General features: G+C 46.9%; 1 protein-coding gene and 1 long non-coding RNA gene across 2 annotated transcripts in view; both read right to left on the minus strand.

Annotated features, from left to right (window-relative positions):
• Positions 1–25955, minus strand: part of maptb (microtubule-associated protein tau b) — a 48611-nt gene that overhangs the window by 19792 nt on the left and 2864 nt on the right. Inside the window, exons 2-7 of the mRNA XM_064316303.1 lie at positions 12038–12253; positions 8815–8910; positions 6077–6130; positions 3775–4709; positions 3524–3740; positions 1010–1059 (exon numbers count right to left, since the gene is read on the minus strand). Of these exons, the coding sequence (XP_064172373.1) occupies positions 1010–1059; positions 3524–3740; positions 3775–4709; positions 6077–6130; positions 8815–8910; positions 12038–12236 (1551 nt within the window). The 5' untranslated portion in view covers positions 12237–12253. The remainder of the gene's footprint in view (positions 1–1009; positions 1060–3523; positions 3741–3774; positions 4710–6076; positions 6131–8814; positions 8911–12037; positions 12254–25955) is intronic.
• On the minus strand, positions 10174–12031 carry LOC135243185 (uncharacterized). The gene is made up of 2 exons (XR_010326576.1): positions 10609–12031; positions 10174–10427 (listed from the first exon to the last, which is right to left on the minus strand). It is a non-coding gene; the product is annotated as an uncharacterized LOC135243185 (long non-coding RNA).

The raw sequence follows: 25955 nt of genomic DNA on the forward strand, positions 1-25955 counted from the left end.
CCACAAAGAACTTGCTGCTGCTCAGTAGTCAGTTAAGTAAAGGCAACAAAGATTGTCGGCAAACTCAATTTTGAAGGCGAAATATAAGAAGGGAGTGGAACAGACAGGAGGGGTTTTAAGCAGTGGGACAGGGCAGGAGGGGTTTAAGGCAGTGGGACGAGGGGGGTTTTAAGGCAGTGGGACAGAGCAGGAGGTGTTTTGGGACAGGGTCGTCGGGAGAGGCAGGCCTGGAGGAAAGCTTTAGGGTGTTAGTAAATGCACAGGTGGGGAAGGCACTGGCTGACAGTGTAGAACCTTCCGTAGTAGAGGGGTGGCAGGCCGGCATCACTCCGTACTCACCCCCAACCTGGCGCCCCCCCTGCTGGGGGTGGGTATTGCTGAAGGCCTGCCAGTGGAGGACCCGGGGCTGGAGGTACCCAAGGGTTTTTTCGGGGGGGTGGGTGTGGGAGAGGGAGGTATTTTGTGGGTGGAGGTGGGTCTAGCTTTTGCAGGGGTGGTTGCTTTAGGTATCTTTTTTTTTGGGGGGGGGGAAGGGGGTGGAGGGGGGGAAGAACAAAAAATAAATAAATGAAACATAAAACCAAAAGCACAAAAGAAATGAAAACAAGCCATCTTAAGACAGACGGTGACAACAGAACTAAATAAAGAATAAAAACCGCGCATCTAAACATCCACTGCAGTAGTAGTGCTTTAGGCTACACCTCAAATTATTAAATTTCAGCTTGAAAATCAGGAACAGACAGAACCTCCAATGTTAGGAATTTAGAGCTGGACACTTAGTGGGTGAACAGAGTCTGTGCTTTAACCCTTCAGGGTTAGAGATCAGACTGGAATGTTCTAAACTGAACTGAGTTCTAGAACACTGACTTAGAATTTTGGAGGGGCTAATCTCCAAAAGGCTAATGCCCCTGCTGGAACAGATGACCTGGCCCTTGGTGTAACGGTGCATAAATCGCGGCAGTAGCGAGTGTCCCTGCCGCCATTCTGGCTCTCCGCTGCGCTCACCTACCTTGGCATTCTTTTCAGCGGCAGCTCTCTCTGGTCCAGCGGCCGGTTTGGCTGCGAAGGGGGGAGGGACGGAGACAGAGGTCAGCGCACAGTGCTTCGCGTTCTCTCTTAAATTCCCCACCTCATTATTTACATTCATTCGCAATATGAACGGCTGGTAGCGATGCAGTATTTTTATTAGCCAAAATATTTTCATAATTAAAGATAAACAATATTTTTTGAGTACAAATAAACTGACTTGAAATGTAAATGTTGTAAAAAAAAATCTCAAGTAAATATTTAATATCCCATCGCCTCCTCTGTAAAATATATGGTTTTTCCTCTATGCAAGAGGTTCAGACCACAGGCCTTTATCGTAACATAAGGGAAGGAAAATGACTATAGGCTACTGTAGCATGGCTGATAAATTTGTCTTTATATTTATTTTAGTGTTCTTTATGCAAACAATTGACGTATTTCTTTTCCAGTCCAATATTAAACTGACTTTGTTCAAATTAAGTTGTGCAATACACGCTTAAAAACATCTTTACTGTTTTGTAAATGGGATAGTAAAATATTTAGCCACCGGTTTCAGTGAATGATGTTAAGCTAAGAAAGACTAGAGTGCCTTGTGTAATGCAGCATTGTTCAAACAGGCTTTTTATTGCCCTCTGAAATGGAGCGTTTTTAAAAACTCAGCAGAAAAACAGGCTGAGATTCCGCTCCTGACTGTGGGCCAGTAGTGCTGAGACCCACCGTCCGTGGAACCGGCCAATCAGAGGCCTCTGAGACCCACTGTCCGTGGAACCGGCCTATCAGAGGCATCTGAGACCCACCATCTGTGGAACTGGCCAATAGAGGCCACTGAGACCCACCGTCCGTGGAACCGGCCTATCAGAGGCCTCTGAGACCCACCGTCCGTGGAACTGGCCAATCAGAGGCCACTGAGACCCACCGTCCGTGGAACTGGCCAATTAGAGGCCACTCGGGCCTGACAGACTGACACGGCTCCATCGCAGGAGAAACGGTCGTCCCTTAAGTCCATTAACAGTCTAAATAATTCATACATGCAGCCGTCCTGTCACTCGTTATGATGTCACTAGTGTGTCATAAAAAACGTGGGTGGGGGTTGGGGTAGAGATCGGCCCTGGACTGTTGGTGCTTAAAGCCAGCGTAATATAACCTGCTAAGCACAGGAGGATTTCAGATAACGAGGCTTTCAGTAATTCTCAGCCACTAAGAATGAGATGTTATACATCTAATGTTACCACTAAAAACCCCATTTTAAATAATCTTTATATAAAATGAAAAACTATCCCTACGAATAAAAAAGAGGGAGATTTTACACACGTGACACCTTTTTATGACAATGGTTTCACAGAAGTAACGAATGGTGACAATTTGATTAATTCTTGTATACATTTTGTTGTTACCAAACAAACTGTCATGTCTGAGTACCTTAACTTTTGAATGTGACTTCTGTAGTGTAAGTCAAATCTGTGTGTTAAAAACAGCTTGGTAACACACATGCAATATGAGGCCCTGGATTAATTTGGTCCTTTAACATAAAAAAAAAGATTACCCCAGGAAAAGGTGTTGTCCACAGATTCCTTCAAACAAAGGAATTTTGTTAAATTTCTCAGGGTAAGTGTGTGTTAGGTAGGGCTTTGCAGCCTCTGCGTGCGTGTGTGTGTGTGTGTGTGTGTGTGTGTTTAAAGTGTAAAATGGAGACCCAGTAAGCTACACACCACATGCCTCACAACGCAACGGCATCATGGAATGCTCAGGGACATGCACAGCGGACATGCAAACACTTTGCGCGCCACGACACCGCCAGCAAAAGCAATTTTGGCAAAGGGTTAGTGACAGACGCTGAGGCGGGAGAGAACGAAGACAGACTGACAGACGGACGGACGGACGGACAGGCAGACAGCAGACAGACAGACGACGGACGGACAGACGGACGGACAGGCAGACAGGCGGACAGACAGACGGACGGACAGACGGACAGACGGACAGGCGGACAGGCAGACAGACAGAAGACGGACAGACGGACGGACGGAGGCGAGAGAAGGGACACGTGTTCAGCTATAAACGAAACAGGAAGTCAGCCGCCGCTGCGAGCCGTTTCATTTCCTCTACCGAATCGCGCTCGTCTGCAACGTGAACGTTTCATTTCGCAAAGGGGGACGGGGGGGGGGGCCTCGTAGCCTAGCCCTGCTGATCGGTTACAGGGGGAGGGAGAGGGGGAGGAATATACGTCTGTGAGAGAAAGAGCGAGAGAGAGAGAGAGAGAGGCTGAGAGAGAGGCTGAGAGAGAGAGAGAGAGAGAGAGAGAGAGAGAGAGGCTGTGAGAGAGCGAGAGAGAGAGACTGTGAGAGGGCTCTGATGAACAGAACGGAAGACAGAGCGAGAGAGAGAGAGAGAGAGAGAGAGAGAGGCTGTGAGAGGGCTCTGATGAACAGAACGGAAGACAGAGAGAGAGAGAGAGATAGAGACTGAGAGAGGGCTCTGATGAACAGAACGGAAGACAGACCTTTGCTTTGGACACCGGGAACGTTTGGCTTTCGGCTGGCAGGGGCCCCAGCGGGGGGAGCTTTCTGAAATTTAGCGCCCGCCTTGGGGGGAGGGGCGGCCGCGGGCGGGGCTTTCTGTGCCTTCCGGGCTGCGGCCGCCGGGGCGCTGGGTGGGGTTGCCACGCTCACGTCCTTGGGTGAGGCGTCTGGAGCCGCGACCTTGGCGGCCTCTGTGACCTTGGCAGCCTCCATGACCGGGCGCCTCCAGGACCGGGCCGGCCTCCAGGACCGGGGCGGTCTTGGTGACCGGGGCGGCGCACACCGTGGCGATGAGGTCTTCATTTTGGGGCTCCAGGTACTTCCCCGGGGTCACCTGCACGGTGTCTGCGGGCTCCTCGGGCTCCAGACGCTTCTCAACCTGAGCCGCCATTTTGCTTTCGGCTTCGGCTTCGGCTTCTTCCGCGGAGTCTTCCTCGTCTTCGTCCTCGTCCTGGACGCGGGTCCGGTCCTCACTGCCGGGAGACTCCCCCTGCCCCGGGGCCGCACCAGGGGAGAAGGGGGACCCGGGGTCCGCCCGGCAGGAGTCCGGGCTCCGGCTCTCCTCCGGCGTCCTGACCGAGCCGTTCAGCCGTCCCGCGGGGAAGCCCCGCCCGTCCTGCGCCTGCGGCTCGGTGTAATCGAACGACAGCCCGCGCCTCTTGGCCTCGTCTGGCGAGAGGCGAGCGGCAGGACGCGCGGCCTCCTCCTCCTCCTCCTCCTCCTCTTCCTCTTCGTCGGCCTCGGAGCTGCGCCCCCCCGGGGAGGACAGGTCGGCGACGCCCGAGCTGCGCACCAGCGACTGCGCCGGGTCCCCCAGGCCCGCGAACGGCCCGACACCGAGGGGCTGGGCCGGGACGGTCTCCCCGCCGCGCCGCGGAGCGTCTTCCTCTTCCGAGCTGCTGAGGGTCCGCCCGTCCGGGCTCTCCTTCAGCGGGCCCCCCGCCCTCTCCGAACCCAGCGGCCGCGGGAACGGCAGCCGCGGCTCGTCCGTCGCCGTGACGCCGGGGGCCCCGGGGCCCGAAAGCGGCCCTCTCGGGCTCGCGGGCTCCGCTGCTCCTCCTCCTCCTTCTTCTTCGTCATCTTCGCTCTCGTCTTCCTCGGCAGAGCCGGCCGCGTCGGCGCTATGGTGCGGCGCCGTGCGGCCCAGGGGGCCAGTCTCACGCTCCTCTGGTTTTTGGAAAGCAGAACGATAGTAATGTCCACAGTGGGGCTGTGGGTTAGCAGTGCGCACTTCAAAAAGAAACACACACCAATCAAAATGAGGAGAAGGGAAAGCAAACCAACGCAACGCAAAAGGAGGGCAACACAAAGGGGCGAACAACAAAATTATTTGCTGGCCTTCAGCGGGCGACAGAGACAAGCTTAAATAAATATAAAACGGCAAATCTTTTTTATATTTATCGAACGCAGAATCGTTCCGCTGTAGATGCTTTTATGAGAACTGATAAGAGCCGATTTAAAATGCCTGTTTAATGAAATCCGCAACGTCTGCATAAAATAAAACCCGCCTCATGTATATTTTAGAGACGGAGTGATGCGCTGCACTGTGAGTGACAATGCACATTTATACGGCCCATAAAATCACCTGACAGCTCATATTAAAACGTAAAAGAAAAACGAAAGTACAACCATAATGAAACTCAAAGTAAAACAAATAAAATAACACTGCAACAGTAACTGCTTATTCAACACAGTACTCACAATGGGCCAGTTTTTTTGTTTGTTTTTTTTTTGTTTTTTCTCCAAATTTTTGATTTATAAGAATTGCTAAATGAATTGGTAGTGAAAATGAATCAAGGGTATTCTCGCTGTCTTTTTTTTCCATATGAATATTTTTTGAGCAGAGAAGTTGCATTTCACTGTTTGCCAGCTTCACGTAGATCAGGTTTTTTCACTTATAAACTAGAATGCAGCACCTAAAGCAGTCAAGAAAAAACATCTTAATATTACAGGAAGCAGTAAGTGCAGGATGCTCTGTTGTCCTGTTTAGGAATACCTGCATTCTGTTCATTTAAAAAAAGGACTTGTCTTGAAAGCTTTAGCTGAAGTTGTTGATAGGATGACGATGGAGAGTTGGTAGTGTGTGTGATTTCTCTGGTAAGGACCAACTTTTAATATTTGTTTTCTATGTAATGCTCATTTGAATTACTTGTTGCATAATTAAATTATGGTCCACTGAATATTATTTCAGAAAGTGGAGATCTAAGTATTGAATACAAGTACCAAACTATTGAATCTACAAAACAATGAATACATCCGTAATCTATGAATACATATACAATCTTTCAATTTCTGATAAATTCATTTCTAGATTCAGTAATCTGGAATTTCAGCTGAAGCTCATGCAGTGTGGTAGGGGTACTTCCAGTGGCCAGAGAAATGAGCCCTGGGTCACATGGCCTGCAGTGAGGGGGTGGAGTGGTTTGGGTGATAATGTGCAAGTGCTGTTCTCTCCAGAGGCACGTCACCATGGAGACCTGGGCAGGCACCCCCCCCCCCCCCGAGGGAGGTGCACGGAGAACTTCCCATCATACCTTCACCTGTCACAGGAGCAGAGGGGACGATGTCATTCTCAGGTCCTCGGGCCACTGAGGGGGGGGGGGGGGGGGAGGGAGAGGAGGAGAGAGAAAGAAGAAAAAGCAAAAAGGGAAGAGGGAGAGGGGGTAGAGAGATAGAGGAAGAGAAAGACAGAGAGGATGAGAGAGAGATATGAAAAAGTCAATAATTTACATATCGTGTGCATGATTTTGTAATGCTCTTTTGATTGTACTGCCAGTAAACCAGCCTTGAACTGAACTAATATTAATTGAGAGGTAGAGAAGGAGCGAGAGAGAGAAAAAGAGAGGGGAGTACAACACTGAGTTAGACCCACAAGCCCCTGCAACGTCATGCAAGAGAGCGTGATCGGCAGGTTTTCATTGGATGCGCGTGAAACCGTGGCAACCTATTCTGCCAGCGATACGTGTGACTGGTCTGAAAGGGGAGTGGCTGGATCTGTCGCTGAGGCCTCATGGGAAATCGCATCTGACCGTCAGCTTCACGTCACGTTCTCCTCTTATGAACTCGAACGCCAGGGCCTAAAGCAACCCGTCCGTTCGCATATGACAGGCAGCTTCAGCTGTAGTTGTTGACAGGAGCGTCTATGGTGTCTACCTCAGGTTTAAGAAAAAGGCCCCCTGAATTTTTATTTCATGCAGACGACATCAGTATAATGCAGAGGTGACTGAACAGGAGTGGATACAGACGGGTACCTCTGTAGAGGTGTTTTTTTGCTCCATATGAACTCTACGGTTAGGGAACTGGGCTTGTAACTCAGCGGATGCAGGTTTGATTCCCAGCTGGGGCACTGCAGTTGTGCCCTTGCGCAAAGTACTCTGCTTTAGTAAATAAGGCAGCCGTTTAAATCGATTGTATGTAAAAAATAATAATTATTGTTATTTAATTTAAGTTGCTCTGGATGAGGGCATCTGCTAATATGCTATTTGTGCTTGGCTAGTGAGTGCTAGCATAATGTAAACAGATTAAATATTAATACTCATGCATTCTTATGTTACACATTTAACAATGCATCACTCATATTTTAAAAAATCAAATGCAGTTCAATTAACTCAATTATTCACTTAATTATTGCAATATTATATGTCAGCAACCTGGCTTCCCCCTCCACTGTACATCCCTGGAATCTGCTGACCTTTGACCTGTCACTCCTACTCTCCTCTCCTGTTGCCCCCCCCCCCCGTTACCGCGCCATCTCCCAATATGGCCACGACAAGCCAAGCGCTCACGCTGTTTGGAGAACACCAACGAAGAAGAAAGAGCAGGTACGACCGAGCCTAAGGGTCAGTCGAGATGACCCTGCTCATACTGCTCATACTGTGATTGGAATGTCCTTTAAGGAGTGAGATCACAAATCGCCTATGTGATTAGAATGATCCCAACTGAACATTCTAATGCTGATGTCACAGTCACTACTGGGAATTGAAAGCAGTGGAGTTCTAGAACACTGACACACTGACTTAGAATTCTGAAAAAAAAAGACATTCCCAAGAAAAACCTACTCTACCAGTGGGTTAATCAGTCCGTCCCTGCACTGTTCCTGCTCAGGTGCTCCGGCTGATCTTTGGTCAGAGAGGGGCTGGTGCCCTGCTGTTACTACCCTGTCCCCTCCTCCTCCTCCACTCCCAGTCGCCAGGGAAACGCCGCACACTCTCTGCCCAGATCGCCGCCCTCACACACTGTACTCACTGCTCCAACCCCCTGGGGGAGCCTTACAAAGTAACCAGAGATTTCTTCCTCAAAATCTCGTTTTGAGGAAGGACAGAAAAGAAGCCACATAAGAGCAGGAGCGACCGAACCCGCTGAAAAGCGCAGAGTCGTAGGTTTTTGAGAATTGTAAAAATGTCCTTTTAAAGATGTATGATCCCCCCCCCCCCCCCAATAGTACAGAAACATAATACAGAGGTAGAGACAGAGTGAGGTGGCGAAGAAGAAAAAGGCTGTTGGGAATTTAATTTACTGCCACGCAGGAAATGTTCAGATCGCTGTGACTCCGGAAATCTTGGCGGGACTGCCGGGTTACTCTGTCCCTGACATGACATTCGGTACAAAATGGCGATGAAAAGCATGGGGGGAAAAAAGAAGAGAGAAGCGGTTACAAACGGCGGTTATGCAAGAAGTGAAGGGCACCAGGACCGTTCTGCGAAATAAGCACGGGCCGGTCGAGCACATTGTTCAGTTTTAGATTCTTCTCACTTTCTGAAAAGGAAGTCAATAAATCCTTGAAACTCTCCAAGAAAATCAATGTTTGACATGCAAAGCAAACATGTGCCAGTGGGCCCAGAAAAGGTCAAATCGTATATGAGCGTCAGGCCTTGTGCTTTCCCCTCGATTTAATCTCAGATCAGCCCAAGGTGCCCTTTAAGCTTCAAAGGAAGGGAAACGTTTCGTTCGCGGCAGCGGATTGGAGCTCTCGGGAAACTGAAAAGGAAAGCTGCAGAAAGCTGAGAAAAACGTCACTGGAGACGTAAAGGGCCTGAAACCGAAACGTAAAGAGATGTTCAAAATCAGCGGCAAAATCTCGCAGAATAATGAGACGCAAAGAAAGGAGGAGGAGGAGGCAGGTCCTATGACAAAAAAAACAAAAAAAATTTAGAAGCAAAAAAAAAGAAGCCCAAAACCCATGTGGCAATAAAGCAAAAGATAAAGAAAATATTTGAGTCTGGAGGTAAATTTGTTTTTTCGAGGAAAGAGTTAGTTAGGGAGGGCGTCATACCCAGTTGCACCTCCTCACCAGAGGGGGCGCTGTTAGATTCAGCGATTGCAGGCAGCTCCTCTGTGTGCTCCTCAGGTGCAGGCTCCATGGGCTCTGCTACAGAACAGAAGCAGGCTTTCTGTTAGTGAGAGGGGAAAACTTGCTGTTAGGGCTACCAGACATCTGCTTTTTGACTGGAATACCCGGTGTTCAAATTATTTGTACATGTCCGGTCTGTGGGGACAAGCCCCCCTTCCCAACCCCCCACCCCAGTACGCCATTGGTTCTGAGGAGCCCCTTCCCCGGTCCGACAGCTCTCAGCTTTGTTTGCGGTTACGCTGTGTGTGTCATCCAGTCTGGACGCATTCAAAATCTGGGAACCCTTCTTGCTGTCATGGGAGTTCTCGTAAGCAGCTAAACGGGTGGTGTAGGCAGAGCACAAAAGCCATCTGTTTATTGTAAAACACTGCTGATGATTGTGCACACCACCCAAGATCTTCTATCATATAGCATATGAGGGTTTTTTTTTACTCTAACCAAAATACAGTTACACACACACACACAACTATGGTGATATGAACACACATAAAATCACATTAAAATCACTGCTGATTGACAAACTTCAGATCCTGTTAATTCCCATACCCAACCAAGCATCTGAACACAAAGTTTTTTTTTCTTTCTTTAAAAATAGTTCTTCATTAAAATTAAGTTTGATGACTTTCCTCCACTACAGCACCGCACTACTTCAGTACTTTTCCTTTAGGAGTGCAGAGTCTATGCAGTGTCTGCACACAACTCAGAAACACGCGCTTTTCTCCTGCAAAACCTTCCCTGCCCACTGCTCACCGTTTAAACAGTGTGTGGAGCGGGAAGCCCAGAGAACTGGCCAATGGCACACAGATGGAATGTTCTTAGTCTGCCGCTCGGCAACCGTTGCTACGGCTGTGATGCGTAGAATCCGAGGCGTGTATCCCAGCCTGGTCAATGTGACCGTGTCATCAAATATTCCACACCCTCGTCGTGCTTCTGGGCTTGGCAGTTGGAGAGAAACGCTACTCTAGCCACAGATTTGTTTATATATTTCATTTTGAGTGGTGTGCTGAGTGGATAAGGACACAACTGGGACCTTTGTTTTTTTTTTAGGGGGGGGGGGGAAAGAGGAAGCTGTTTGTAGTGTGTCAACACAGGCACAAATATGGGTTGTGTGAGGAAGTGAAAGCAGAATAAAAATGTTAGTTTAAAAACTTTTGCTGGTTGTGCTTTCCAGTACACACCACTGGCTGAGCTGAGAGGTTAGTAGCCTCAGCTAATGTTTTGACTAACACTTGTCAGAAGGGGGTTAGTGCGACCTGCTAATACATGTTTTTTTTGTGTGTGTGTGTGAAAGAACATGCTCTTTGATCAAAGACTCACGCTGAAGGTAGAGATTAGAGTCATTAAGACTGCCAAGCACACAGCCTCTAATGAGCGCCATAGGGAGGACATGTTGGGAAGCATGCTGATGCTCCTGTAATGGACGGTCTGGTACAGTGTCCTCTCTGTGCCATCATCATCACCATCGCATTTATCAGCACTGGGTCTGAGAGTGTAAAACTGCGATCACTCGCCACAGTAGAGCGTTATGTCTGACACTGTACATTACATTACATTACATTACAGGCATTTGCAGAGCTCTATCCAGTAGTGCATACAACAAGTGTATACCATAACCAGGAACAAGTATTGCAAACCCTAGAGAAGTACCGGTCCAAGTACAAGGAACAACCGCATAGTTCAACTTGGACCCTGATGGTTAAACTGATTAACACTAACAACGAGGTGAAAAGTCCTCTTCAAAAACGAAAAAAAGCGATTGTTATTGTTATTATTTATTATTAGTAGTAGTAGTAGCCTAGTACGACCAGAATAGCGTTGTCAATATACTATGAACAATTGGGACAGCAGTGGGTTTGATTCCCAGGTAGGACACTGCCGTTGTACCCTTGAGCAAGGTACTTACTTCAATATATATATATATATATATATATATATATATGTATACATGGATTCTCTATTTAAATACGACGTAAAAAAAAAAAAAGGATCAGGGCATCTGCTAAATGCCTGTAATGTAATGTAATTGGACATTCTAAATTTGGAAAAAGCAAAATCTGGAATAAAAAATTCTAAGATCTTAAATTACAGCATTATTGATGGCAGAATCTTTTGGCCTTTGCTGGTTTCTTTTTTCTTTTCTTTTTTAGTTGAGAATGTTCTTGTCCTTCTACCTGAATTTATTTAAAGGCTAACGACACCTTATGAACCGTACAGAGGATGAGACGGCGCTGGGAAATGCTAATTGTCTTTAGCGGCTGGCGGAGACGCTGGGTCTGCGCCAGACGCCCGGATAATGCGGAACTGCAGCTGCAATCGCGACAGACTGCCACAGCAGCAGCAGCCGCGGGTAATTATTCCCTGCTAACGGCTAGAAAATGCTGATCACGGAAGCACGCGATCGCTGCTGTTTGGCGGCTTTGAAATACAGTGAAAGGCACCAATTATTTCGTTCGGGGACCAGCGCGACACCGTTGTCGTTTCGCCCGATTTCTTAAATCGTCAGTGAAATGAAAATAAGTTCTATCGTTTCAACGTAACACCTCGGTGGCAGCGAGGAGCTGTCCACAGTTTTTTGGCGACTGGCGCAAGCAGGAAATTGAATTGCTCCCCACCTTTTCCTTTGGTCTTTGCCCCCCAAATTACATAATTTCATTTTTTTATATATTGCACTGTTTTTACTGTAGTCACTTTTATGTTGTATATATTTTCTCACCATCATATCATTTTGTTGCTAAGATCTTTGGCAAAGTTTTTTTTCTTCTTTAATTCTAATGATTTCTAAATTCACCAAAATGTTGTTTGAACTTGGGCCAAAGCCTCTGTTACCTCCCCAGCCGGTTTTATCCAGAGGGCAGAGTATATTGGGACATCCTCTAATAAATAAATATATTCTAATTATGTGGGGTTTTTAAAAGTAAAAACTAAACTATAAAAAGTTATATAAATTTCACTGCAGTGTATTTGCACATTTTATGACAATATCAGAAAGTTCCAACAATTTGCCTATAAGCCCTTATATCATAAAGTACTAATAGTGTGATACATTTTTTTAAAAATATATTGGCAGTATATTCCGTTTACCAAGTCACATAGTGATTTCCATGCAGCCATGGGGGAGGGGGAGGGGGGCGTGGCAATCACTGACCTTTCATGAGGTCATTTCCTGGTCCCAGGTGCGTGGGCGACACCCCGTTCTTCTTTAGCTCCGCCCCCTGGTCCCTGTCACTCAGCGTCAGGTCAACCATGGCGGAGGCGACGGGCTCTCCGGAGCCGTACTCCAGGGCGTGGCTGTCCAGGGCGTGGCCGTCCAGGCCCGAGTTCAGAAAGTCCTGGTGCTGATCCATAGCGAGACGAGTTCAGGCTGAGAAAGAGCAGAACCAGATCAGAGCCAGAACCAGACCCGCAGATTAGAGCCAGTCGTGCAGTTAGCAGACCCAGAGGCTGTGTGTAAGCAAACTGTACTGTGTCATATCAGTTATCTTTTCTGGCGCTTTTGGTCTAAAGGGAGTTTCAGTGTGATTATAGCTAGCAGTATGTCTGGCATGTAGCTTGATGTGTATTCAGGCTACATGCCTACATTCCATTGATTGCATGTGCTTTCAGACAATGCAAGGCAATGTTTCCAAAATGATTTCAAATACAATTTAAGGAAGAGGAATTACAGGTAGAATTTAAAAAAAACATACAATGAAAATGAATTTCCAACATGACCATATATTAGAAACAATTTTATTTGTTCAGAAGTAGGTCATAGTTTGTAAATTAGACTCATTTTTGCTATCACATTGATGGTAATGTAGTCTATAGACACGATGGCCTAGATTCAACATTTTCCCTTAATTTGGACTGACAAAAAATGAACGTGTTAGTTATTTTCCTCACAAACACCGTCTCAGCAAGTAAATGATCACTGAACTGTGTTGGCACAAAATCTAAGCAGTTGCAGTTGCACTCGACTGTGATTCAAACTCAAGGGAACATGCTGTTTGAAGCCACTAATAAACGCGCGATTGGTGCAAACAGAAATTAAAAAACAAGGCTAGCATAAACCACCAAGGAGGGACGACACAGATAAAAACCATCACAGATTTCAGAAACCCCCTTCACACTGAGACGCCTGTTCTGTCTGCAGAAATCCAAGGTTTCTCCCACTTCCGAAGGCGGGAGGATTTCTATGGAAGTGTCAGACGGCCCACACAGCACGTGAACGCCTGGCAGGGAAATCGGCCGCTGAACCACACCGCTGTCTGTGTGCTGCACAGAATCAGAGTCGCATGCATGTCATACCAGTAAAGCGGGACAATGCGGCCTTTGTGCCTCCGTTCATATGAGCTTTATGCAATCGTGAAGTCGCTGGTGCTAAAAAGACGGCCTCTGTCACAGAAATGGTTTGCTATGTAACACCCACCCAAAGTGATTTAGAGGGGAAAACAAACCCTCAATGTGCAACCGAACGCACTTCACATAAACCCCCCCCGTTAAACGCCTCACACTTGTATCTCTTTTTCTTCACGAACAGGCTTTGTCCCCCGAATCACTGCGTGTGCATGAGAGCGATGGCACTTTCATTTTGAGCGACGTGAACTTAAACTCCATCAAAGTGAAAGTCATGAGTCCAGACGTGTCGAGTACTTCCTCCAGGTTCTGCGGGTGGCGGGTGTGATGCAGACGCTAAACCGTAACCATAACGTTGTAACGTGATCATGGACGCCCGCACTCTTACTGTGGGTGAATTTGGTTTGCTGCAGGTCAATACGAGCAAATATAGCCCAGCCAGAATGGCTTCCGGTACTTAGAAGAGCTGGACGTCCTGTACAAAACGTTCCTGAAATGTTCCTCTTGTTCGACCCCCCCCCCCCATTGGCGCGAAACAGAACGTAAGAGGTCCCACCTATTAATACTCAGACTGCCAGCCCCCTGCCAAAAAAGCAGTTGCCGCCGGTGCGGGTTGTTGTGCTTGTGATAACCTAGGGGCGAATCGGATGTGCTGGTTGTAACTGCGAGATTAATGACAGGGGATTTCCTTGGGTCTTGTCAAAGGGGAAGTGGCTCTACTCGAAACATTCATCACAGTCGACTGTATGGCAGGCCTGTCCTGTTTCCTTTCATTGCTGTCACTGTACAAACTGCCTTGGAGTTACATGAAGTGTATGTTTTTTTTAAATTATTTTCACAAACTCATGATTGCCTCAATACCAGCTACTGTACAACCAGAGGACCACACATTTCTGTAAATGTATACAGGATCACTAATTTATAATATATAGTAAATATATAAAATATACACCAATGCAAACAAAATCTGGGCCAATATAAAAACATACACTAAAATGAGAATATAAAAAAAACAGTTAACTATACATTTAAGCACTGTTTTCAGGGGTACAACAGCAGTGACCCCCCAGTTAACAATCCAAACCTTCAGCTTCTAAGCTGCAAGTCATGTTTCCAAACCACTGTTTCCCTCAGTACGCTTGGGGCATTCATTGAAAAGACATCCACCCCACGACCCTTCCAATCGCAACTGATTGATCGTCCGATTTTTGTGTTACGTGCAGTGGCAAAGCATCTCTCCACCCCCACCGCCCCTTATAAAAGCCCAACTGAGGACAGGGACCCTTTGAACACACTCAAAGGTGTGGCTTGCCCCCCCCCCATCCCGTACGCAGCTGAATCGCGGTGTCCTTATCTTCATGACCCAGGCTCTCCCTCGTCCCTCACAGAGGACGGCCCGCCGAAGCGCCGTTTGTACTCCGCCATCGCGGCGTCTCAGAGGAGCTGTACACCTGGCCAGGGTTTCCATGGTGATCACCTGCCTGAAGACGCGAGCCAATCGCGATCTCTCATCTGGCTCGCGAAGAACAGCTTCTCTTTTTGAATCTGGAGGTTCGGTTTGGGACTGGGATTAATGGCTGCCCTTCCCATCGCTGCTTACAACCCTACCGCCCCCCCCCCCTTGCCATCAGTCCAAAAACCCTCGTCATCTCAACATGGTCGCAACGAGAGACCGAGCAAATACAACCTCTGCTCCCATTAACAGTTCCCACCTCTCCAGAAGATCGATACTCTCTGTACTCTTAAAAGGGAGTTGGGGGTAGGTGGCGGTGGCGGTGGTGGTGGGGGTGGCGGAAGAGTGTTGATTTGGGGCCTAGTGGATCTGGGAAGCCCATTGAATGGAGCTGTTATGCTGCAGCCATTAATCTGGGAGGGGGGTGGGGGTGGGGGGTGCTAAAAGGCCCAGACTCTGAGGGGGGGGGCGGGGTCGTTGGGGGCCAAGCCCTCTTAATATTCAAGAGCCGTTTCTGCTGCAAATAAACAGAGAGAGGGAGGGAGGGAGGAAGGGATGAAGAGAGAGAGGGAGGGAGGAAGGGATGGAGAGAGAGAAGGAGGGAGGGCCTCGCACACTGAGGCAGGCCTCAGTGTCTGACACAGCCTGAGAGAAGAGAGAGGGAGGGAGGGAGGGAGAGGGAAAGGAAAGAGATAAAAAGATGAAAGGTAAGGTTGAGAGAGAAACGGAGAAAAAGGACATGAGTGAAACGGGGTAGAGCTGAGAGAAACCGAAGGAACAGAAAAAAGAGATGAAAGAAAGAGAGAGGGATAGACAGCAGAAAGGATGAGAGAGCAGAAAACAAAGAAAGGAAAGAGAACTAAAGAGGGGAGGAAGGGAGATGGATAAAGAGGGAGAGATAGAGGAAGAGAGAGACTGAGAGAGGAAGAAACAGAGAGAGAAAGGGACAGAGAGAAAGGAAAAGATACAGAGAGAGGGAGAAAGAGAGAGTGACAGTGAGAAAGGAAGAGAGAAACAGAGAGGGAGAGAGACAGTGTGTGTGCGTGTGTGTGTGTGAGAGAGAGAGAGAGAGAGAGTGTAGTTGGGGCTGTAGACTCAGTGGTGAGTCCAGCTGCATCCTGATGCTGCACTTTCCCCAGGGTGAGGAGTTTTTGGCTGATGTCGCCCCCTCCTACCCAACCTCGCTGCGGGACGCAGTCCCGGAGACAGTGAGCTGGATCAGACGACCCGTGGCGCCCGAAATGCTGCGGGACTCTCACGGATAGACAGGGTTAGTCTCATCATGGGGCTCGTGGGACGCCCGAAAGCTGACACGCTCTTCCCTGGAAAACACCAACGACAAACCGTCACATCACATGGCCTGAAACGAACCGCCACAAACCAGCAACGACACAAACCGCAAACTGCCAAACACCGCCCAACCACACAAACCGCCCCAAACCGCCACAAACCAAATGCACACAAACACCCCCAAACCGCCACAAACCGACACCCAAACACAACCCCACACAAACCACCGCAAACGAAACCGCCACAACCACAGCCAACCACCAAACCGCCACCAAACACAACCACAAACCCCACCACAAACCACCCACTAAACCATGCCACCAAACACGCCCACAAACCACCACAAACCGCACACGCAGACTGCATCATTACTGGACTTCACTGTAGCTCAGGGACTGAGGAGCACCTTGTCCTTGCCCAGTCAGGGAAGTGGGCCACCGCTGATTTGCAAACATTTTTTCGACTCGGAGCGGGGGGGTGGGGGGGGATGGTAATGGTGGGAAAAGTGCGTAGATTAAAAAGTTTTCATGATAACCACACCGGATGGACAGTATTAGCTATAAATACCCAATATCAGTCAGAACCTTCTTCATATCTTCATGCATGTCAAATGAATAAATTGATGTTGTGAAAAACACATTTGGTGACAACAGAGGGCACTGACTTGGAAAGAAGAAGCAAAGAGTATTTTACATATGTATGCATGATGAGCTATGACTACTGAGCGTACATAATTCAGGCAAAAGCAGACGTGCTATCAAGTGTACTGTGAGGTGGAAAGACGGAAACCAACATATAAATAAAAAACAAACAAACATTATGTTGTTTTTCAATCCTGGCCTAATGATGCGTGTTAATGATCATCATCTGTACTTCAAAGCACTGTGCAACTGCGCATTACCATATGGTAAATAACGTAAAATTCCTTAAATTCCTGTGGGACTGTGGATATCTGTCTGAATATTATTAAAAATCACTGTGTCATCCAGTGGATCATTACACTGGGCTGTATGCTTAAACAAGTGTGCTTCCTGTCTATAGAGTATGTACCTGGATAAGTGTGCGCCCTGTCTATAGAGTATGTACTTGGATAAGTGTGCTTCCTGTCCATAGAGTATGTACTTGGATAAGTGTGCTTCCTGTCCATAGAGTATGTACTTGGATAAGTGTGCTTCCAGTCTATAGAGTATGTACCTGGTCACGTGTGCTTCCTGTCTATAGAGTATGTGCTTGGCTATTGTGATCAAGATACTATACTTAAAAAAATGCATCCTGACCAGGCAGCTTCCACTTCAGATGAAATATGTGTTGAACTGAAGGTTCAGTTAAGCAGTGTTTAATTTAACTCCTTAAAATGTTTTCTTGTGGTAGATGATGTGGCATTTTAATTATAAACATTGAACTCATTTCCTGTGCCGTCTGTGTGGGAGGACTCTGAAGTGGAGCATTAATATTATTCAGTGTGTGCAGGTGGTGATATTATCTGGTGCGCAGAAGTGCATATCTCACATCATACGCGCGTTTAAAAAACCCCACAGATCCAAACGTACTTTTAATATCAGCGGGTGCCTCCTGGTGTGAATTGGACCGTTTGTCCCAGAGGAAAATAGGTCTCGTAAAGAAATGGCAGTTATAATGGAACGCACAGACACACATCCTTTCCCTCCAAGAATAAATTCACATTTAGAGTCAGGCTACCTCGTCACAGCCACACACACCATATGTGAAGCCTGGCAGCCATTTTGCAACAGAATGCTGAACCACATCAGTTGTGAAGGGCTGGAAAGGATTTTAAGCAGTCAGTTAGGCTGCAGGGTGACTGGCAGGCGACGCTGAGAAACCACACAGGAGATGTGGCCAGGTGAGCGAGGTGACACTGGTTGTTGGCTGCTGGTTTTTTTTAAGTACAGGACCCAAGTTCAATTGAATTGTTAGCAATATGGCATCTCCTATGGCTCTGTCCCTAGATTCCTACAGTTGTTTACATATTCAAGTGGGTCCATTAGAAAGGAAAGCCCCCCAGTTACCATGCCAACAGAACTCCCAGAAACCATTTGGATTATCCCATCCAAGAACCAGTGTTTGTCTCCTTACAATTCAAACTTTTTGGTCTACCATATGTTATACAAGGATGTTACTGTACATGACATGTTTTCATAGTCAGAGTGATGCAATGCACTGTAATCCAGAGTAATAACAAAGCACAGCTTTACTTTTTTATACACACTCTCCAGTTAATCAGCTGGGAACAACAACGGCAATGCCTCACCTGGGATTTGAACCTGTATGCCCTGATACAAGCCCAATTCCTTATGTACAATCCTACAGGCCCAATTCCTTACCCACAATCCTACAAGCCCAATTCCTTATCCACAATCCTACAGACCCAATTCCTTACCCACAATCCTACAGGCCCAATTCCTTGCCCACAATCCTACAGGCCCAATTCCTTACCCACAATCCTACATTGCTGCCTCTGCTACAGCACTTGTACGCGATGCTGAGTGTAGCTTTACGTTGTGTTTGTTTTTGTGTGTGTGTGTGTTTTGTGAGATGAATGCTGTGGACTGTGGACATCAGAAACATCCTTTAATGTGTTCATGTTTCATCTCCGCAGCGCTCGTTAGAAGGACATGGCGTTCACCTGCCCCAGCGATGGCGAGAAGGGTGTCCCGTGCATGAAGAGCCGGCCGCGAGCATCCTCCGGAACCTCAAGGTCCGAACATTCTCAGGGGGCGGAGCACGGTACTCAAAATAAGCATTTTATCAAAGCTAGCAACTATTGAACTAACTGCACTGACTGAATGTTTATTGCTGTTTTTTGAAGCTGTGCAAAATGCTGACGATTGCTTTACTGAGCACTCAGAAATCCTGTAGTTTTAATGTGAAAAATGAAATGGGGGGGGGGGGGTGTGGAGGTGCATCTCTCCTGTACCTACTGAGCTTAGGGGCGTTGGAGACGCCTACATAAGGAATACTGATAATAATGGCACTGGTATTGAGAGCAGAAATATGACTACAAGGATACCTGTAAAGACAGGCCTGCCCCAACCACTACCTGACTGTTAGCTTTACTGACTATGGTGAGTATTGGAAGGGAATATTGTTATCTCTGTGCGAGTTGTATTCTGTACTGTGTGCTAGATAAGAGCCAGCCGTTCGGCAGTTTAGATAACAGTCAGTAATCAATTACCACGGTAACCAGAACATTACAGGTACAAGTAATAGGTTACTACAAACCGCGTTCCTTTAAGATCCTGTTTGGTAAGTTTGTAAATGAACAGACAGCAGATGAGAGCTACCAGGCAGTCCAGCCCTGAAAAGTATTCCTGCTGACAGACCCCATTTTGTAACTCATTAAAAAAAAAAAAAAATTCACAAGATTTTTACACTATACTTAGCAGAGGGAATACAGGCATTAAAACAAGACAGATGTGACAGATGTCTTTCCTAAGTGTTTAAAGCACTTGCTAATTTGTAACATCTGTCCCCAAATAAGCTGTTTAAGAGGAAAGAAAAATAATTAATAATGATAACAGTGGTATATACACATGGTTATCATCTAAGATCCACTGAAGACTGTTGTTTTAATTTACTTTTTCATATGCATACCTTGATGAGACATAATTGGGTTGCCGGCTCTGTAAGCAGTAAGTGCTCCCTCCATCTGAGTTTGCTGCAGAGATCTTTCGCTGTCTGAGATGTCCCCGCCCACATGTGCGCACACAGAAGGGAGACTGCGGGAAGTTCCTCTCTATGCGGCACTTCCTTTTAACCCCTCCGGTGCTGGAGAAACGGCGCTGGAGTGGCAGAGCGTGTGTCTCACTTCTGAGCCCCAAGAGACAGGAAGTGAGCAGGGCCTCAGCCTCTGCACTAAAGCAGGAAGTCAGAGGTTCCCGCCACTGGGGAGGGAGTCCGTACAATTTACTAATAATAATTTCACTGATTTTGGTGAATCTGATTAGTTGGTTTGATTATGTGTGTGTGCGCGCATGAAAGCGTCTTTTTTTACATTCGGTCGCAGGAAGCGATGCGCAGTGCTGCAGTTTAATTCGAGCGGTGTCTGTTCCGAGCAGGAAGGAAGTCATCGCCAGTTTGTGCAGAGTTGCGTTTCCAAGCCCATCATGCATCTGCGATTTAAAAGCACGCTGAGCTTGAAGCATATGGAGGCAGACCGCCCCGCCCACGCAGTCGCTGCCTCCAGCACCAGCATAACCGCGCTCAGGCATTATAAATCCCCCTTTCTAATAGGACATTTACCAGCCTGTCAGGGAGTTTTATTGGACGAGGCAGTTATTTATGAATCAGCTTTTATAGGGTTGCACACTTGCGGTATTTGCTTGATACTTCAACTTCGGCTAAACCGTCTCAATTACTTACAATGAATTAATTCATTAATTATACATGTAAATAGCACCATGAAATGTATGTTCCTGGTTATACATAAACACCTATAACACCTGCTCTTTACATGAAATAGGCTTTTTAGCCATGCATAACTTCATTAATTCACAAAATATCTACTCTGTATAATTTAAAGTAGTCCAAAAACAAAGCTAGCCTAGTTAAGTAAGGCCTACTTAAGTTAAAGCTTCTAAAAATGTGGAGCATAGCCCTTTATTTACATTTTCTTCAGGTACACTGCTCTCGGTATAAAATATCCAGGAAACAAAACTCTCTCAAAGTCTCAAAGCTCAGCCTGTTAAACAGTAACACTCATATGAGCTACTCCTGATATTTCAGAGAAGGATCCTGTGTGTAGTTTCCCTTTAAGAGGAGGCCACTGTTGTTATGAACATGCTGGGTCACAAAAGAGACCTGGAATAAAATCCAATGTCCGATTCAAAAATAGCTTCGCCCCCCGCCCCAGATATTCCTGCTCTGCTCATGGTGTCTGTCCAAACGGGCTATTTCTGCCCTGTCATCCTCCCTCCCATAAAAACACATCTAAACCCTTTCAGACAATCCAGACCACGTGTCACTTTCACACTAGCAAAACAGAAGCTGGGGAAATGTTATATATATATATATATTTTTTTAAATATATATATGTATTTCTTTCTTGGTTTAAATAGTCTCACACACCCTGCAGAAGCATAGCAATGTATGATTTGAAATTCATTTTGAACTTCATGGCTGAAGTTTTCAGTTGAGTTTCTGAAGCTTTCGTGGGGACCTGATGCTAAAATGGCAGAGCAGTGATCGGCAGTGTGTGTGACGTGACAGGGAATCCCTGCTTTTGAGGAACATGGAGGCTCAGTGTCGCTGGTCCTCACAGTGATAGCAGGGAAACGCACACGGGAGGTACGCGGTGTGTTTTCAGTCCGGGGGGGGAGGGGGGGGGGTAAAGTGTGCGGTGGCATTGAGCTAGGGATGCCAGACGTGTGGGTTTCAACCGGAATGTCCGGTTTTAAAATAATTAGAACAGGTCCGGTTTCTGGTCCCGACCAAACAGACCGTACTTGGTGTACGATATTTTCTGGTGAATATTTTGTAATGAATATGCGTGTGAACGGCTCTCCGGTCCGTTGGATCGGCTTCCCGGGGTCGACGCCGGTTCATTCCGACACGAATTCTGTGGCTCCGCCCACCTGTCCAATAACCGCCAACTTCGTTCACAATTACTCCTCCGGCTGTGCACGTTGTCCAGTTTTTGACTAATTGCAAATCTGGCAACCCTGTGTAGAGAACAACGGGGAATGCGGGACTGGCAACCCTGCGTGGAGAGCTCAACCCTTAGTGTTCTCTTTATGGTTTTATGGAGGTCCGCTGGGGCTTTGACCCACTTTCTTTAAGCCGGCTATTAAGAGATGACTTCATCAGCAAACACACACACACACACACACACACACACGCGCGCGCACTACCTCACCCCACGGATATAGCCAGCCAGAATGTTTTTAACTTTGCTGTCTCATCTTCTTCGGATAAGAAAAAAGTTGTGTCAGTCGCTCTGGATGAGAGTGTCTGCTAAAAGCCTGTGATGTAATGTAATGTAATGTCCAGCTACACCCTTGTTCCTGTAACTCACCACTGAATACATACCCACTTCTTAAAATGAATTTCAAGCTTTGATTTATGCATGGCTAATGATATTAACGAGGCTGACTGCTGATATTTTGAAGAGAACATGCCAAGGCACCCTTTCAGCTGATATTTTGAGAAGAACACCCCAAGGTACCCTTCAGTTACCCACCTTCTCATTTTGCAGGGCTGGTAAATGCCTTTTGGAGTAAAAACACTGCCTCTGCTAAACGTTAGTCCTCCTGAGCTGCTCTGTGTGTGGACACGGTGATAAAATGCATTTTGCTCACGCTCTTCAGCTTCACACCAAGTCATTTTCCACCTTTTTTTGTGGACCAACAAATCATGGCTTTTTTGCGACTGGGATGGCACTCAAAGCCTCAGTGCACAAAGGGGCTGAAAAATTCTAAAATGCAAACGCCGCTCAAACAAAACCATGTTTCTCAGTTGACCCTTTGAGGAGCGAGGTCACAAATAGCCTACATGATTGGAATGTTCCCAACTGGACATTCTAACGCTGACGTCACAGTCACTACTGGTTACTAAAATCAGTGGTGTTCTAGAACACACCGGCTTAGAATTCCATAAAACCTACTCTTCAGAGGGTTAAAGAGCCCCACCCTGAATCAAAACGCAGTACGGTACCCCCCACTGCTTTTTTCTGAATCTGGGGGGTCTGTGATTCCTCACAAAAATAAGGATAGAATTAGAGGAGGGCCCGTGCACTTATGTGCAGATTTTTTTTTAAAGTCTGATTTTTTGGAACAGGCGTTTCTCCCACGAGGGCTCCATCAGTGTCAGTGCGTGATGTAACAGGAAGCAACAGGCCATCTAATCACTTCACCCTCCGCCTGGGAGGGGCGGGGCTACAGCTGGTCTGCCACAATGGGAAATGCAAGCGCTGTCTAGTAATGAAATAGTGTTCATGCAAACCACCGACTTTGTGACAACAAAACTGAAAAAAGGAAAACAAATACGAATTTAAATACAATTGAGGCTAAGACTGAGATCAGGTGAAGGGGGGGGGGGGGGGGCAAAGGTTGCCTTGCCACAGATTGGGTGGAAATAAGAGGGGTGCACCGATGCAGTGAGGCACAGATTGGGTAGAAATAAGGGGGAGAGAGGTGCACCGTTGCCTGACCTTCACACGCCCTCAGGCTCTGTCCAATCTGCCCTTGAAACCAGAGGTGTCTCCATCGCACCTGTTCCTGGAAGGGCGCCACTTCCTGGTTCAGAAATCAAGGTTGCCCGTCTCGGGGTGCAACGCTTCGGGCCTGAATCCGAGATAGGCGCTGGATTGCACCTGACTGGCGAGGCGAGAAAGGGAACATGGTGGCCCTTCTCGGAGCTCTGACGGGATTCGCACGCGCATGCGTCCCGTGTGAACCGCTCACCGTTGAAGGCCATGGGGATTTATTCTGCCCAATAGGCATGCCCAGACAGTCGTGCACGTACTGTCGTTGTTTCCTGCTCGTGGAACCTTATATGTAGTTTCTTTCATTAAGTACAATATTGGCCTCAAAGACGAGTCCACTGTTAATTCATCCCTAACAGAGTACATACGAGTCCAATACGGACTACACGTACTCCATAAGAGTTGATTTAACACTTAAAATGTTACTGCGCAGCGAAAGAAATATTACCGAACTCTCACTGGAACTTCAAAATTCTGATCTCAGCATTTTACCGTTATTATTTTTATTTTTTTGTAGTGCTCAGTGTTTGAATAGTTTTCTTTAAGCTTTGGTCTGGCGTAGTGTTCTCTAGGGTGTAATTTATTTCACAGCAGATTGCACGCTCTGCTGTGTGAAACTGGTTCTGGTGGGGGGGGGGGGGGCACTTAAATCCTGCACCACTGCAGCTGTAGTTCTCCTTCAAATTGCACACGCTACAGGTCCCGGGGGGGGGGGGGGGGCCTGTCCACATCTACACAGACAGGGGCAAAAACCCTCCATTATACCTCTCTGCTTCCTCTGGAGATAATTTAGCATGCGCTCACGCCCACAGCAAGCCCAGATACACTCACATTTAAGGCCTTCAGCAGACACTCGTTATCATCCACAGCAATTCACACAGACTGCCTGATTTTTGCACACGGCCCTATATCTGTACAGCTGGATATTTCACTGAGGCACAATTGAGGACCTTGCTCAAGGGTACCATGGCAGTGCCTCACTGTACCCTTTAGTGAAAAGCACTTGATTGCACCTCAGGAATGAGAACTATAACCATGGCACTGCCAGCCTAGCGGCCTGACCGTTGTGCCACCCAAACACAGCCGCTCTTCAGTTTCAGAAGAGAAAGAGTCGGACGAAAGGGTCGCAAAACGCTCCTCTGTGTCTCCACAACCAGTTTAAGGATTCCTGGGCAAAACGCTTCAATCTGAGAGCTTCCGCATATTTTCATGCCTAATATAGGAGGTTCCATACAGAATCCAAAAAGGGTTCCCCTTTGGAGATGAGAACCCAAAGAACCCATTTCATTTTCATCTGAGAATGATCTTTTTTTTTTTTTGGAGAGTGTAAGGGTAAAGACCTGCTGAGAGAAGAATGCCAGGAAAGAACTTTAACATCTCAGCACAACCCTGGAGGCCTTTTTAAAGGCTATGTCCTGACATCTATCTTCCATTAAAAAAACTGTTCATTTGGCTACCAGTTCTAGTCGCATCGTAATTAATTTGGGCGGGACGACTGGATATAAGACAGTCCTTTAAAGCAGTTTGTGCGCATTCTCACACAGCCCTTAACCTTGTCTCAGAATGAGGGTGGCGGTGTAGTATAACGGTTGGGGAACTGGGCTTGTGGATGTAAAGCTTCTGGGTCCTATTCCCAGCTGGGGTACGGCTGGTGCTTGTAATTCTTTACACTCTCAGCAGAAAGGGTTCCAAAAAGCTCCTCCCTCTCCATAGAGGAACCCTGTCTAGTTCAAGGGTTCTTCGCCGGAGCAAAGTGGTTCAATCTGGGAGCTTTCACACTTTTCGCACTTAGAACACAGGGTTCCACAGAGAACTAGAAAGGGTTCCCCTTTGGAAACGAGATAAAGAACCCTTTCAGAACCCTTCCAGATATCCTGCTGCATGAGTGCATGCAAAAATGTTTTCTGTGTAAGTCCCCCTAGATAAATGCACAAGCTAAGTGCCTGAAAAGCAGTATAACTCCATGCACCATGCAGCTTCGCAAAAAGACACAGTATTTATTTTTGTTCCATACGGTGCCACTGTTCGTTTCCCTGATGAAATATAGCCGGTCAAAACCATGCCATCCTTATTAATCACGTAAGCCTGGAAAGTAATTAGATTTGTATGCGACTAATTCTGAACGTAAGCACACAGACTGCATTAGGGTTAATGAATTCTGAGGCAAAGCGTGATTCTGCGATCCAAAGCTTATTTATTAACCTTTATACCAAGCATCCCACTCTGAATTCAAAACATGGATGATATATATGCGTTACTGCTCACTCTACAAAGACAGAGAATATTACATCATCAGGTAATTACATTACTAATGGAATTATACCACACTGTGGTGCATTGCGTACATGGGTGAAATTATCCAATTAGATTTGGGTGATATTCTTTCTTCTTTTTCTTTTTTTTGGTGGGGGGGTGGGTGCTAATTGGCTTAATTGAACTATCAGTGGCCTACTTCATGTCTGGATAATTTAGATTTGCATGAACACAGGGCATTGGCTTCCCAACAGAGTGAAGGCCCTGTTCTACGCAGAATTTGACTTTGGCAAACGGTACTGGTGCTGAACAAGGCAAAATATGCACGATTGTACCATGTTGAGTTGTAAAATGAATCACCATGTTTCTTGCAGTCTGTGGTAAATGCCAGGTCCTATCTGCCTAGACAGACTGAATCAATATGCACAGACAGACTGTGTGACCGTGCATTACACGTTTTATCTGGATTTGTACCATTTCTACCATGATTATATTGCCAGTGGTGCCCATGTG

The sequence above is a fragment of the Anguilla rostrata genome, chromosome 17, assembly GCF_018555375.3.
Source record: "Anguilla rostrata isolate EN2019 chromosome 17, ASM1855537v3, whole genome shotgun sequence".
NCBI classification, from domain to species: domain Eukaryota; kingdom Metazoa; phylum Chordata; class Actinopteri; order Anguilliformes; family Anguillidae; genus Anguilla; species Anguilla rostrata.